The sequence below is a fragment of the Aquila chrysaetos genome, chromosome 13 (genome assembly GCF_900496995.4).
Source record: "Aquila chrysaetos chrysaetos chromosome 13, bAquChr1.4, whole genome shotgun sequence".
NCBI classification, from domain to species: Eukaryota; Metazoa; Chordata; class Aves; order Accipitriformes; family Accipitridae; genus Aquila; species Aquila chrysaetos.
Genome location: NC_044016.1, coordinates 34626146 through 34643003, shown reverse-complemented (window position 1 = coordinate 34643003; position 16858 = coordinate 34626146). Strand labels below are relative to the sequence as shown.

The window sequence follows — 16858 nt, the reverse complement described above, 5'->3', positions numbered from 1 at the left end:
AGGTTTTTTTTTTTTTAGTTTTCTTTTACTTTTCTTCTAAATGGGGACATTAGCGGTACAGGACTGATGATGGTGTTATTGCCTCTCTTGGAAACACAGTGCACACTCATTTCTTTAAGTAGTTAGTATGTGGTATATCAGTCTGCTGGATCAGTGATAATAGGACAGTCCACCCCAATCCTGCTGCTAGTGCATAGCTGGAATTCCTCTTGACTTTAATGGATGTGCTGTCAGCACAACGGCTCAGCTACTCCAGTTGTATTGCCAGCTGAAAGAGTGAACAAAGTATTTTCTCTTTATTACTTTTCTGTACAGCCTCATTCTCTCCAGATGAGGTGATGTGTTCTACACATTGAAGCATATGTGTATTCATAAGCATTGAGTATTTATTAATATCTTCATGCATGTCTGAGTATATAATGTCACATAACAAACCATAGTGCTAGCCTCAAGGATGTCATGGTGCAGTTACCTTTTCAATACAATGTCAAAATGAGCCCGTGCGACTTTTATATGGAGCATCCCCGTCCACAGCAAGGCTAGAGGAAAAAAGCCTTGCTTTGGATCTTTTTGTTCCCTGTATAATTGAGTAAGAAAGTTTGTGGGTCAGAATGCTATCTTTAAGCTTAATTCACCTTTTTTCATACCTGCTTTTATTGGAGCCTTATGCAATTTTATCACAGTCTCTGTTATCTCTGGCATAATTAATCATCTTCAGTGTTGGTTACACACACAGAATTCCCTGTTCTGTTTCCAGTCCTTTCTCTGCATTTTGCTTTCTCTTCTGTCAATAGCTGATCTTCATTGCCTATTTCTCGATTTTTACCTAGGTATCATTGTTCCATCTCAAATGCTGCTGTTTTAGGCTTTTCTTGTAACACTGATTTCTCCTCTCTCTATTCTTCCACATTCTCTTTTTGACTATTGCAGCCAAGAGCATGAACTGGAAGCCTTCTGAGGAGAATAATCAAGGAATAAAGGCTGTAGATCATGCTATGAATTTGCAGGCTGTATTCTGAAAATGCAGTGACTCCAAAACCAAGCTGAGAGTTCTTAGGAGCAACCAGTTGAACAGTGCAATGGATAGGAAAGAGAGTTTGATTCCTAGATTGAGTAAGCATGGAAAAGTGTTATTACCTATCTATGTAGGATTTCAGAGACCATTTCAGGGATACCGTGTCCAGTTGTGATATCCATACTGCAGGGTACTGTGGGAGCAGATGTTTGATCCTAAAGGTAGTGGAGTATATTTTTGGCATTAATCCACTGCTTTTCTAAGGAAGAATGTTTCCATAGTCAAGGCTGTAACTTTTTTGTGGAAGTTCATTTATATTTTACAAATAAAACCCAATGCGAGTGTCATAACATCAACACTGTTAGTCTGAATGACCAGTGCTCAGAGTCTTGGCCTATATTCTGTGCCAATTTTACTTCCTCAGGATGTCACTGGGGAGACTTAAGCAGCCTACAAAGTATTGTATGCGAAAGCATCTGACGTCAGCTAGTGCAGGGAGACAGCGTGGTTTCGTTGCTTACATTGGGGGCAGCCAGCCAGGAACTCCGGGGCTTGAACCCTGGCTCTGCTGCTGGGAGGGCTGCTGCAGTCTGGCCAGATCAATGCAAGCAGAAGCAAAACTTTCAGCAGAGAGGTGGTAGAGACAGTGTCTAGTACAGGACTATTGAATACAATAAGGAGCTTTACAGACTTACATGCTACAGGAGGTGGAAGTGAAGAGAAAAAATGTTGAAATAGTTACATTTCTCTAAATGAAAGGGCACTACCTGAACCCTTTCTCTCAGTTTCAATTTTGCATCTAGACTTCCTGCCTTTTGTTTTGTTTGTTGGTTTCTTTGTTTCAGTCACATAAATCATGACATTGGATTTTCACTCTTTTTCCTTGCAACTGACTGACAACTTCAAAGATTCCTCCCCTTCTTTCTGCAAACTGTAGCTGCCATTGCATGATTGCAATAAATATATATGTAGAACATGAGCAAAAAGAGGATGCCCATGACTTTGGTGCAAGGGAAAGCCTGTGTCTTCACCTCCATGTTATCTTTAGCTAAATGAGCCTACGTATATGAGGCAAAATTTCTAGTGTTCAGTGGTACTTGCTACGGGACTGTACTGCAATTATTCACAAGCGTGACCCAAGGCAAGCAGGTTTGTAAATACTCAGGCTTTTCCACTCTTCTTTAGTCTGTGTTTGTTCCTCCTGATTGATGAAAACAAGTCCCACTAAAGGCCCTTGTGGACTTCATTAATTATGCTAGTGGTTGATTGGTTTGGCCCAGAATGCCTTATAACAATAGACAGATTTAATCAGCAACAGCTCTGGTTGCAACAGCTTCACAACCTCCTGGGAGCATCATGCACTGAGCTTCCTTTTGTGTTATTTTCAAGCCATCAAACAACCTTTAATCTTCCCAAATTAAAAAAAAAAAAAACACCAACAAAACAACAAACAAAGCATACAATGTAAAATATGTGGAAAGAATAACAGAACTGTCTTCACATAAGTGATAATAGAAACGTTTCCTTATTAGGTGACTGAATGCCGACATTGCTGTTCCCTGTGATGCTCATTATCTGGAAAAGTTAAATATTTAGAATCTGTTTTATTTGAACAGTTCTGCCAAAACCAGTCCTTTAGATTTTCTCTGTTGGTCGCAGAGAGCTTCAAAATAAATGAGGCCTGAGGTAGGTGTGCATGTGTGTGTGGGCAGACAGGATGGGAGCAGGTCTGAAAGGGTTGAAAATATTTGTGGGAAGGAGGCTAAGCAAACACTTTGAAAACTAACACTTTCTGAAACCTGTTCTTTACTCTCACACACAACAGATTGTGGGGAAGTATTTATGCAAGGCTTATTCCATTGATATAGGCCATTTGTGTGGTATGTTAAACACTTAAAACTAATAATCTTCTGAGCAGTTAAAGTAACCATGGGTTGTAAAGGATTAAGGATCGTTAGTCACACTTTAAAACTCTAATTTTACTGGTTCAAAAAGTCTTTGACTTTGCTACTATGCGTTGTCTATGAAGCCTTTAAAATTGTTCTGGATAAGCTAGGGACCAACTTTTCTCTTGGTGATCCCTACTGTGTACAGTGGAATGGTTCTAGTTTACAGGAATAGAAATTGTGGCCTGGGATTTTCAGCATGATAGGGGGTCTTTCATTCTTCAAAAGCATAAGGATATTTCCCTATCACACCATATTTAGCATTATCTACACTTCAGAGAACTAATTCTTTTTGAAAACAGAGATGAAAGTGGGGTGGAGTTAGCATTTTTATTTTTAATTCAGATTGCCCTTGTTTTTCTCCAAAGGTTGAAGGTAAAGCCAAGCCAAAGATTTGGCTTTGCTCTTGAAACCAAAGCACAAGCTGAGCTGTTTAACCATGGCCATATGAGAAAAGAAAAAAAAAAAAAAAAAAGAAAGAGCTACATAAAACTATATTAAAAACTTGCTGGAGCTGAAAGAAATAGTATTAGACTATTCTTATTGGCTTTACTCTTCTTTGGCTCATCCTCTTTACTGCACACAAAACTTGGCTGAAATCAGTAAACGGTCTTCTATCTGAATCCTGTACCTCTCCTGTTACGAATACTGACTTCCTACGTGCTATATAAATAGTGTGGTTTGGATGTGATGTGCTGGGGGGGAAAGACCTGTACAGCATTTAATCTAAGATGAGCCTTTGGATTTGTGCAGGGTTAAAGCAGTGCAGTTACCTTTTGACCAGGCTTCATGTTATTTGTCGAATCTCATACTGAGGACTAGAGTTAATGCGTTCCGGGAGCAGTGTGACTCACCAGATGATAGCACTTCACAGAATTTGCTTCTTGCTCTGTTAAAAGACTTTTCATTGCACAACACAGTTCTTGTAATTAGAGACATGAGCAATAATATGCACGCTCTTTTTCTACCTGCTTCTTGCCTTCTCTTTGACAAGGTGAAGAAGAGCAAGTCAGTATAAAAGTGACCAGGTTTTGATTCATCTGTCATTAATTAGCTTGGGATTTTCTAAATCAAGTGGGTTTGAAGGGTACAGATCTGAGAGCCCTGGAGGTGGAATTATTCTGCTTAGGGACAGAAGAGGCAGTGGGAATGATGGTAGCATAAACTTTCCCATTATGGCTGTCAAAGTAACACTCCCTGAAACACTGAGAAAGAAAGGAGAATTACTGTTTCAACAGCCTGTTTAATCTCTGTATTTCTGCTCAGTGTCAGAGGGCCAAATCCTTACCATTCTGAAATGCCCATCCAGTCTGCTGTGAACTAGATAGAGGTGCATATTATATTGACCATTTTGTAAGATACTCTGAGACATGTAAAGGAGCACTACCTAAATGCAAAATAATACTCTCTTTTTTTTTTAATATATCTGCGTATTTTTTAACTGTGCACCTCAGATCACATTCCCATAAAACAGCCAGAAGTCCTCCTGGCTCCTGCTGGATTCTGCGACAGTAGTCAGGGTTCTGTCTGTAAGGCGGTTGGAAATGAGTTGATACTTAGAAAACAAAGTGTAGGTGGAGCGCAGCCACCTCAGGCAGGAGTTAAGCAATAAGGCTGGAAAACACTGCACCCTGCCAACAGCGTTAGCAATGTGGACCAATGGCAGGAACATGGCACAAACTGCAGCCAGAGATGCCACTGTACACCTCTGAAATTAAAATTACTCAGGTGCCTAAGGTCAAGGATCCAAAGTCATGTGCAGGCACTGATATAAGTACCTCACTTTCCCAAATGGTGAACAGAAACAACTCCTGTTTCACTGAGGGGAGGGAAGCACTGGGTTGATACACATTCCTGTAAGCCGGCTGGTGTATTTAAGTGCCAAAGTATGAACTTAGGCACCCCATTTTGCACATTTTGTTTTGTAATTTTTAGTAGAGCTATTCAAACAAATACTTACCCTCAGCTCACCTGGCAAAGACTTTCATTTTCACAGCTCTGTGGAAAAAGTGAACCAGCTTTATTTTCACTTCAAATACTTCTTTAAAAATGAGAGATTTTTCCACTGGCAGAAAACTAACATTTGCTGGTCAATATACTCATAAAGCAAGAATGGTAGCTTTGCGCAATTTTGTTTAATGAATGAGCCTTTAGATTGCTATAGCAAACTGGCCAGCTAGCCACTGTGTTTGGGAAAAGTCAGTGATTTTCATTTGCTGTAATTTTGGGTGGTGGCTTTTTTGTTTGGTTGGTTTTCCAATTTGAACGCTATGGTGCTGCTCTGCTTTGGCAGGGTGAGGCAGCCATAACCAGCAATAATAGGAACCGATGTTCCTCTTATGTAGGAAAACCAGTTTTCATCCCATTTGGCAAATAACTGCTTTCAGACATATCCTTGCAGGATGGGGCAGTCTTTTGCGCAGTATCCTCTCTCGTTTTAGGGGAGCCAAGTTAACAAAGTCAAGAAAGAGCACCTGGAGATGATAATCCATCCTCTCTCCAGCTTTGTAATTGAGTGAATGTCCTCAACTCATTGAGCAAAAGGGGATGAGGGACCTTGTCTCCTCAGAAGACCGGAAGATTTTTCACTCTCCTTGTGAAGCCTGATGCCATGTGATTGACCAGCTGGCTTAAAAGGATTTTTGATTTGTGTTAAGGTTGCATTCAAAGATCCATTGTAGAGGGTAGGGTGTAAACAGCCCTTGGATCAAGTCTGGCTATGCAATCCACTTTGCAAAGGCTCGCTATCACTTTCACACACTGCTGTTAAAGTTTTAACAAAAATGTGCTGCTCTTGGTTCACTGCTCTCTCACATGTCATAAATGGTATAATAAATGTTTGACTCAGGATGTTCAGGATATACATTTTGGCTCTAATGCAATATGCATCTTTGAAATAACTCAGATTTATAATCTAATGTATACTGACTTTATGTTTCTCTGACCTTTATCTACAGCAGGAGTAAATGCTAATACTTAAACATTTAAAGCCAGATTCTGTCACGCTTGTAAATGAAGACTGGCTTCTCTGTGAGTTTTCATCAAGTCAGTGTACAGATCTCACACTACTCTTATTCAGTCTAAATAAGAATGGCAAAATAAGGAATTACATTTTGTTGAAAAACAGGTAGCTAGTTTGACCCCTTATAATCTGTACAAAGGCAGTGTGAGAACTCAGTGAAGGAGAAAAAGGATTATAAATGACTGAGTAATTTAGTTATAATTCTGTGAGAGAAGAAAATTGAATACTTACATAATATTTCTCATCTCTTTAACCAAGAATTTGGGTTAAAAATTAAACAAACAAACAAGCAAACAAAGAAACAAACAAACAAAATGCTAAAATAGCAGGCTTTTGTGGCAAAACAGTTCTTTTTCTTTTACAGTGTTGTGGTTACAGTCTTTCTCACAGTACTCCTAGTATTTCAAATTCTAAGAAAAATAAAGAATTGCAGAGCTATGTGCAAAACCTTCCCTAAACCAGAAACTCTTTCAAAAATTCCAGAAGACAAGTGGGTTTGGATTTTGGTTAAAGAGCAAGTAATCCTATTTTCATCTGAGATCTTTGTCTTATGGGCCCCTAAACTTTCACCTATTGGTAGAACCACAATTTGTGTATTGCAGAAGTCTTGATTTGACATAGTACTACTTGGCTGCTCAAACCCAGGGTACAAGTTGAGAAAATCCTGGTGTGTACAGGTAGATTAGATTGGCTGTGATCATGTTCTTTTCAGGTAAAACTAAATGGGAGCTGGTAGTCTCTGTGTTTTGGATCTTTGTTTCGATGGGCTCAGTGCATTTCCAGATGATCCTCCTTGTGTATTGCAGTGTCTTTGTATATGAAACCACATAGATAAATGAGAGCATCTGTCTGTGATTTATCCTGCTTTGTTCAGTGGAGTAAAGTAAATAAATTAATCTTTAGGGCTGTGTTGAAGCCATGAGCTTTGTGTTTAGCCACAATCATCTACCCAAGCTCCAAAAGTGCAAAATAGTGATCAGCTGTACACTGAGAGCACTCTGCAAATGCACACATGGGACCTGAAATATTTGGTTCCCACAAGTTTTCACAAACAAGAAAAAATATGGGTAGGAATGTTGCCAGCTTTCTCCAGGCCTTGAGAACCCTCATGCTGATGTGTATCTGAACCTAATGTAAATCAAAACATGTGGCTCCAGATAAGTATTAATACTGTAATTTAGTCTTAGGTTTTGGTTGCCATCTAGATGTCGGGACTAAGGTTGAGTATTTATTAATGTTACCTATTCCTTACAATCAGTACTTGGTCCATGAGCAAATATTAGGCTTAACTGGAAACATACGTGCACGTGAATATATTCAGCTGAGGCCTGATGTATTGTCCATTGAATTTAGTGGGTATTTTTCCATGGATTTCTACTGGGGGAAGGTTGGGCCACATAAATACTCTTTCTTTGATTTAGGCTAATGAATAGTCTTTATAAGAAGCTAGTACCATGAGCAAATTAATTCCTGCATTATTTTGCAGCACTGAGTTGCACTTGATTTCTGTTAGTCGAGTTTATTTGAAACCATCAAGAGAGGGCAGGTAGACAAATTCTTGTAAGAACAAGTCTTCTTAATAAAGATTGGTGTGAGATGCCCATACCCTGGCCATGAGGGATGAGGAGATAACTTTGTGTGCATAAAGGGTATGAAGTTGGCATCTTAAACCACATTGTACCACTTCATCTACCTCTTCAGAGAAGGAATCTGTCATGCTAGAGAAGGTCTAAACGAAAGCCGGAAACCCTGAAAGAATATGAAGCCATGGAATTACACCTCCCCTTCACTAGAATGCAATAATTTAGAGAATTTTTGTCATTTGTATTAGCTGTGTTTATAGCGGGAACAGACATGATGGATTCTGGGTGATGAAATTGGTCAGTGACAGGTAAAGAACCTGCTAGTTTACCTTGAAGATGCGTGTTTGCTGGAGTTAGGAATAACAGGGCCACTGCTGTAGTGGATCATTTTACCATCCAGTCAACGTAAATTCCTCTGTAGGAGAGCATAGCTTGAATAGAAATTATCCCACCTACCACTGCCTTTCTAAAGTGAACATTTTGGTCATATGTGGAAATACAATTTGGTGTAGTGTAAGTGGAAATCCATTCAATGAAATTTGAAGACTATGAAAACTAGTTGAAAATACAAAACCACATTGTAATCAGTTTCCTTGGGGCCTATTAACTTCACTGGTTCAAGGAGGGTTCATCCTAAGCAAATGGATCAGATTCTTATCCCCATGAGATGTGAATTTGTTGGAGGTTTGCATGGGTGTCAATAAGATGACTATTTATGCGTCATAATTATTATGGTTTTGAAATAAACTAGCACAAAACTTGTGTAAATCAGTATTTGAAGTGTTCTAAAGGGGTGCCTAAATTAGGCTTAATTAACTAGGACAGAGTGGTGATTTGCATAACATTTTGATTAGCAGAAAATGTCATACAATTTAAGTCTCTGTATACTGAAATTTGGACATGAATATATTCTGTGTATCCTCTCAGAAACATGGGATAACTGCAATATTAACTGTCTCTAATCTTACACTGTGCTCCTCCAGAGCTCGTGTATCACTTTTCAGAGTATTTTTGTTCACAAGTTTCTTGTTACCTGCTTTCTATAGAGGACATTGAGTTTCAAGCCCTAATAAGAGATCCCTTTACCCTGGAAACCAGGCTGTCTAAATTGTCTTTTCATGGCCCATTATGGTAATAAGAAAAGGAGGGAGAAGGAACCAACAGAAAATAGAATTTCTTGGAATGGGTTCTGTTTGTCATATACACATTGTGGGGTTAAGGAAATTGGAAGGAAATGTTTGTATAGTGGCAGGAAATGTTAAAGTAGCATACAGACGCCTTTGTAATTTTCTGCAGATTTGTCAACTTGTTTCTGCAGAACACAGTGAAATTTAGACATAACTAGAGTGACTTACATTTAAACAACAAAAAAATCAGAATTATTTGTAATCATGGAATTCCACATGTTGGGAGAAGCTGTGATAAGACATAGCACAACAACTGCTAAAATTTCTGAAACAAGAGGCTAAAACATCTCTTGTTACAAGACTAACAAGATGGTTATCATAACTTACATAATATGGTGCTCAGTGTTTTAAATGTGCTACAGACAAATGCACAGTTACATAGTTTGTTCAGGATGCCTCTTCCAGAAAAGCCACCTCTTTTCTCCTCTAGGACATCCCCTAGTAAACATTAATTAACAGTTTATGTAACCCATCAGAGATGAATAAACAGAGTTTTTCATAAATAAGGATTTACAGTGTTATACCCTACTACTATTGAGGTATTTTTCTGTTCATGTAAGTTAACTTGTTTCACTGAAATCCAGACTGTTTTCTGAGGGATAATTGGCAACGAGAATTAACTGAAGATTTTATACAAAACATGAAACTTATCCACAGAGTTTGTCATTAGCTGGAGTATCTTTCTCACTGAGACAAGATGCAGCATTTCAGCTGGTTGTTTGCAATGGACTATGAAGGCGTCTTGAACGAGAACAGGAAAAGTACATTTAGTAACTAATATTTAAAGTAAAAAGGGAAGAAATGGAATAGCCATATGACATGGGAAGAGCAACAGACATTACATTTAAAGCAGGTTTTTAAACTCATTCTTAGTGGTTTTACTTCATCATTCAAAAATTCATTTTTCAGAGTAAGTAGATGGTCATTGAGTGGTACAAAGGCTCTTGGTGTAAAACTGGGCAAAAAGGTGTATTTCCTTACATGATTGAAATTTGTGTGTTGAATCACTAATGCTTATGAACCTGGAATAAAATATAGCTTTGGGTAGAAAATGCAGGAAGGTTTATCACCCTGAAATTAAGATTCCAAACTGAACTACAGTGTGGCTGGCTAACATGGTAGACTATGTGGAAAGGATTTTTTCAGCTATTTCTAACTATTCTATTGAACTAAGATGCTTGGAAAAGCATCCCTTTTTTTCCAGCAAGACAAAACTGAAGGAACTAAGTGAAATAACAACAGTGTAAGCATATTGACTGAAAAGAAGAAGCTGGAGTGTCAGTGCTTTTCTCTTCCCAGAAGGAATGTTATTGTAGTAACACATTCCATAGAAAGTTTGACGCATTTTAATGATTAAGGTATTTATCCTACTTTTATTGTGGCATAGATCTTTTTCCGTACTGTTCGCTTTATGAACTTCTGGCATCCATCTGTTATGGTTCCAGATCATAGTTGTTGTCAGATTGTTTGGACAAACTGTCAAGCATTTTCTAAGTTAATGACATTTATCACTGCTTCTCCTGGCAAATGAATGTTTGTTGACCATGACTCTTCTGACATTACAAAGGCAATTATTTGCAGCAGTATGGTAGCTCTGTGATAAGAGCTCTTAGTCATCACAGGGCTACAATTGCATCAGTCCAGTACTTCTGTTGTAAATAATTGAAAGAAAAGTTTGAACGGGAATGAACGGTTCCCTCAGAGAGGAAATTACACAGAGGACTAATATTCTGGTTCTGGGAAAAGCAGGCAGGATTATAGGTAAGCACTTTAGAGCAGTTTTCCTTCCTTTATGTAGGAACAGTGCTCTAGTGGGCAAAACAAGCAGGGAAGTAGTAATGGTGGCAGAAATGGTCATGTCAAAAGCGTACAAAAGTATTGGACTCTGCAGAAATGACTGTCTTGGGCAGTCACTAAGCAGATTGCCTGATAGCTGACCTGAAGCTCATTAGCCATCGTGTAACAGAGGAAAATAATAAACTATACTGCACTTTCGGTGAATAAAATGAATGAACTGGGTTCAGCAGTTTTGTGATAAGGCTCAGTCATTTGACACGTATAGAACTGACAGACATAGTGTCCACCACACTAATTTATATTTTTTCCAATTTGTTGAAAATAATCTACATTTTGTCTGACAACTAATTTAGGACTAATGGTAAATTGCTCTTCTTGTTACAATTTCCCATCCATAGGGAAAGAGTAAGAAATTAAAGATTCCAGGAAGGGGAAAGTCCTTCCTGAAAATACCATAGTTTCTTTTTTATATGGTTTTTTGTCTTGAATGCCTGTGCTGATGCTGCGCTTCAAAGACAGACTTTTCATCACTAGAGTCCTCCCAGTTACAGGACTTCTACCTTGGTGTTTGGTGTGAATCCTGCTTTTTTGTCTATTTTTCATAGACTTCTGCTATTAACAACTCTCATTTTTATCTTTAAACCTTCCTTTGATTATTTTCACTGGCTGTCCTGTTTGTTTCCAGTCTCACCTGCAATGTTAAGTTTCACCAGTCTTCTGACTGTCCCTCCTAAAGCCATAAGCCACATTTGCAACCCTCCTTTGACATCTCTCCCATAATACTGCTTTTCTGTACCTCTGAGACGCAAAACCAGATGTAAGGCAGAAAAAGAACCAGGACAAACCTGACCTAGTGCAAAAGAGACAAATTTCTAGCTTGGGCAGCAGCTTGTAGGAAACCTTGCCTCAGCAAGTCCATCAGGAGAGTAAAGACCATTTATCTAGGTCTGTAACACCAGCTCCTGAGCCATCACGATGCAGGTGACTGTGCTGGTCCCTGACTCCAGTGGTTTTGAGTCAGCAGGGCAGTCCTTTGCTGGTTGTTTCAATCAGTGGAAACTAGAGCTTCGCAGAAATTAGGTGGTGTAGCTTATGCTCACAGCTGAAACAGTCCGTATCTGCTTCTGCACTGGGAATTCTCCATCACGCCCTCTCCGTGCTGTTACAGTTTGTCTATCTGGATGACCCGACTATGCAGTCTCTATACACCAATGTATTTTCTAAACAAAGCTGAGAGCATGAAAATGTATCGCTCCTCTGGGTTTGCGAGAGATAATAATACCTGCACATCTGCCAGATTGTGTTGCTAGTTACAAGAATATAAAACGAGAGGAGGTCACAGTAGCTAATGGAATGGTCCCAAGGTTTATCAGTATGAAAGAGAAAAGAATTTAGTGGAGTTTAAAGAGGAGTAATGATTTCCTCCCTCTCACTGCAGCTGCTTCACCCCATTTGCTCCTTTTTGCTTGATTATATACAAAACATAAAAAGTGAACAACTAAGCTAAGTGATGTGTTTTCCAGGGTTGCCGTACCTTGTAACTTGATAATCATCATAATCCAGATTCACTGAGGGAAAGATTTATTTTGGCTGCTCTAAGAGGATGTTGGTGATGGATTTCTAATTTGTGAAGCCATAGGTATTTCTGTGAAGGTTTTAACATGCAAATAATTAGCTCTTTCCCTTTTTTAAAGGAGCCTTTCTGTCTTCACTACACTGATTCTCTAAGTACAGTTTATTATCTAAACACTGGTGCTTTGAGAGCTATTCAACGTCTGATTATGTCAGTGGGTAGACCAAGACAAAAACATGCAAAATCAATCAATTTATCTAGCTGTCCTGCTCAAATACCATATGAAACAAAAGAGGCAAAAAAACTCCAAACCAACAACCAAAGAACTGAAAAAACAGTCCATCTGTGCCTTGTAATCAAGTTAGCAAGTGATATGCTTGTTTTTTAAACCTTTTGCATGGACTGGAACAAAACACACTGTTTTGGAAACCAGGCTGTTGTATAGATGGAATTGTGTGCCATTTAAAGTATGAAGGTGTTTAACTACCTGCCACCTTTTCCCCTGCAACAGAAGTTTTAACTGATTTTGGTTATCTGCATTTGCAAGAAGCTGGCAAGGAGCAGTAGCATTCCGGACATAACTAGCCACTTTCTGTCAGTTTTTGCCAACAATTTGCAAAGCGTTTTCTGAACCCTGTGGGTTCAGAGCAAATGAGATTAGTCTGAAGCTGAAACTCATTACACAGACTAGAAAATCCACTCAGGATTCAGCTTGTTCTGCTGTGGGTTGAACTGTGAAAAATCAAGAAGTAAATCCTGCTAAAGATTCAGAGAATAAGTGTGTCACCGTCTTTAACTGACTTGAAAGAAGAGCAAATATTACCCATAGATTTTTTTTTGTAACATTAAAATGACTTTTCTTTAACTGAAGAGAATCTTTTATTGATTGAAATTCTAGAAACTTGAAATTTTCCTGTCAGTAATTTGTGTGTTTGTAGAGTGCTTAACATTCTTGTTTTCAAATTTTAATTTTTGTTCACTGGATTATTTGGGGAATTATACAGAACCTGTTTTATTTACCACCTAAATTTCACATGACAAGAGACTGACTTTAAAGTTTCTGGAGAAACAATGGCTTGAGCAAATTGTCTCATTTATTATCTCTGTAGTGCCACATACACCAGTTTAGTAGTGATCAAAAATCCTCAGCAGAGGTGTTTTTCTACCGATTGGTGTGGACTGACTGGCATTCTCAGGCCCTGGGGTTTCTGCTCTTTGCTCCCTGGTTCATAGTTTCACGTAAAGGCTAGGAATGTGTAGACATGTAAGCTTTTCTCACATCCAGAAGAGATCTAGGACATATTTTTAATGCAGAGGTAAAAATATATTACTTTTTCTTGTGGGTCTTTGGTCTCCAGAGCAAATGGTACATCACCAATACCAGAATCACCAGAAAAGAAGGTGGAAGAATTTTCACTGTATCAAGAGGTTGTTCCAAAACTGGAAAGGAAGAGCAGAATATAAGCATCTAAATATCTAGATGAATAATTCATATAAGAAATCCTAAGAAGTTGGATTTGTACTGTTCCCTCTGAAAAGAATCAGTAGTTTAGGGACTGTGGAGTCAGTAAGGATTTTTTTAAGGTGGCAGAGAAAGTATTTGGTTATCCATAGATTATATCTAGTATAGGAAAGGGGGGTGGGTCAAGATGTTATTAGGACCACATTATGAAGTAGCTGCACGAAAAGGAAACTAAAGTTCCTAGCAGTATACAGCATGAACCAATGTAGCTGGTATTTGAGCTCTAGCAAACCTCTTCAAATACAATCCTTATATGCAATCAAAGAAAGATGTAAAAACTGTTTGATAAATCTAGTAGGCCCTTTCCATATAGCTTCTTGAGTATTTTTTCTTTCTTTTCCTTCCAAAAGCATCATCATGTGATCAAGAACTTCAGTCAGCCCTGGAGGAAGCTAAACAGCCCCAGAAAGACAATGTGTTCATTCCAGAGTGTGCTCAGGGCGGCCTCTACAAACCAGTGCAGTGCCATCCTTCCACAGGCTACTGCTGGTGTGTTCTGGTGGATACGGGGCGTCCCATCCCTGGTACATCAACCAGGTAAGGGAATACACATTCAGTGTTCAAAAGTTGTATAGAGAGGATGCCTTAGTGTGCATGTACTAGGATGTAGATTTCTATTGCTGGTGGAATTACATCTTAGATCCAAAGAATCATAGAATGGTTTGGGTTGGAAGGGACATTAAACATCATCTAGTTCCAACCTCCCTGCCATGGGCAGGGACATCTTCCACTAGACCAGGTTGCTCAAAGCCCCAACCAACCTGGCCTTGAACACTGCCAGGGATGGGGCAGCCCCAGCCTCTCTGGGCAACCTGTTCCAGTGTCCCACCACCCTCACAGGGAAGAACTTCTTACATCTAATCTAAATCTCCCCTCTTTCAGTTTAAAACCATTACCCCTTGTCCTATCACTACATGCCCTTGTAAAAAGTCCCCCTCTGGCTTTTTTTGTAGGCCCCTTTAGGTACTGGAAGGCTGCTCTAAGGTCTGCCTGGAGCCATCTCTTCCCCAGGCTGAACAACCCCAACTCTCTCAGCCTGTATTCATAGGAGAGGTGCTCCAGCCCCCAGTCATCTTCATGGTCCTCCTCTGGACTCGTTCCAACAGGTCCGTGTGCTTTTTGTGTCGGGGGCCCCAGAGCTGGATGCAGTACTGCAGGTGGGGTCTCACCAGAGTGGAGTAGAGGGGGAGAATCACCTCCCTCAACCTGCTGGTCATGCTTCTTTTGATGCAGCCCAGGATACGGTTGGCTTTCTGGGCTGCAAACACACATTGGCAGGTCATGTTGAGCTTCTCATCAACCAACACCCCCAAGTTCTTCTCCTCAGGGCTGCTCTCAATCCATTCTCTGCCCAGCCTGTATCTGTGCTTGGGATTGCCCCGACCTGCATGCAGGACCTTGCACTTGGTCTTGTTGAACTTCATGAGGTTCGCACTGGCCCATCTCTTAACCCTGTTAAGGTCCCTCTGGGTGACATCCCTTCCCTCCAGCGCATCAACTGCACCACACAGCTTGGTGTCATTGGCAAACTTGCTGAGGATGCGCTCAGTCCCACTGTCCATGTTGCTGACAAAGACGTTAAACAGCGCCGGTCCCAATACCGATGCCTGAGGAACGCGACTTGTTGCTGCTCTCCACTTGGACAGTGAGCCATTGATCACGCATTGATCTTTCAGTGTGACCATCCAGCCAATTCCTTATCCATCGACTGGTCCATCCATCAAATCCATGTCTCTCCAATTTAGAGACATGGATGTCGTGCGGGACAGTGTCAAATGCTTTGCACAAATCCAACTAGATGACATCACTTGCTTCTCCCTTATCCACCAATGCTGTAACCCCGTCATAGAAGGCCACCAAATTTGTCAGGCATGATTTGCCCTTAGTGAAGCCATGTTGGCTGTCACCAATCACCTCCATATTTTCCATGTGCCCTAGCACAGTTTCCAGGAGGATCTGCTCCATGATCTTGCCGGGAAACAGAGTTCTCACAGAGGTGAGACTGACTGTCATATAGGTTTTTTCCACTATGAAGTGAAATATTTATAAGAGACATCAAAAGTTAAGGCCAGATGGTCACAGACTCCTTCACTGCAATGTCGCAGGCAGTTTGCTTCCCTAGTCCTCTTTTTTACTTCTATTTTGTGCTGGGAAGCCAAGGCTTGGAGCAGGTAATGAATAAGCCCAGAGGAAACTTCACACTCCTTAGCCTGAATATAGAAGAACCAAGTAAGATGGTCTATACAGAAACCACATCCAACCTCAGAAATGTTCAGTTATTTTTCCAGCAACCTCCTCAACTATTTCATATGACTGGCTTTGATGGAACAACTGCTTGGGAACCCATAGAGAGGAAGTATCATTTTAGAGTGTTATTAATAGAAGCTTGGAGTTCAGTCATCTCATCTGAGCCTGATATATGGTAAAATGTTGTGAGCCACATAGAGCAGATGTAGGCAAAGCAAGTATCAGATTCTAAAGGATGTTATTTAGGCTGGTTATTGAGGTTTGGCCCTTGTAAGTATGCTATAGAAGCTCATATAAAGCTGATGGGCAGTATGGATATCTTGATGCAAACATAAATCTTCTGAAGCTTAAGCAAAAAGGATTTTTTATCATTTGCCCAAGGTTTATGAAAAAAAATTATAAGCTACTTGCTGTAAAGTATTATATTCTTGTGGAGAGTTTTTCACATATTCTTCAAGTGCTAATTTACTTACAGCTGTTTACACTGTAGTCTAGACTGTGCCAATTACAGTAACAGCTGAAGTGAGCATGACTTAAAGTTACTGTTGATCTGCTGTTTCTGGCAAGTTGAGATCCATAAACTGTCAAAACCAAAATAATCCAATTTGGTCCTGAAACTGTAGGATCAGTACACATATTGTGTGAGGACCTAGAGATGTCCTCTAGAGATTTCAGAGTCTCCCTTTTCTGCTCTTCTTCTGTCACTGTTTCTTGGTTTTAGTGCTAATCCTTCTTTGAATGATAGTTTAAATAATTTTATGGAGTCTTAGTTCCTATTCTCTAATTTGAGTCCAAATCATCTTCTTGTGCTCATCAAGCAGTGGGGCTTCTGCTGATGTTTTTGTAGTTCTTCTTTATGAGTATCATTATAGAATCATAGAATAGTTGAGACTGGCAGGGACCTCTGGAGATTCTCTAGTCCAACCCCTCTCCTCAGAGCAAGGTTAGCTAGAGTAGATTGCTCAG

At 39.7% G+C, this 16858-nt stretch overlaps 1 protein-coding gene across 3 annotated transcripts in view; it reads left to right on the top strand.

Moving 5' to 3' along the window:
* Positions 1 to 16858, top strand: part of SMOC2 (SPARC related modular calcium binding 2) — a 150264-nt gene that overhangs the window by 88873 nt on the left and 44533 nt on the right. For all 3 annotated transcript variants that reach the window (XM_030035697.2, XM_030035696.2, XM_030035698.2), the window contains exon 8: positions 13996 to 14182. In XM_030035697.2, the coding sequence (XP_029891557.1) occupies positions 13996 to 14182 (187 nt within the window). The remainder of the gene's footprint in view (positions 1 to 13995; positions 14183 to 16858) is intronic.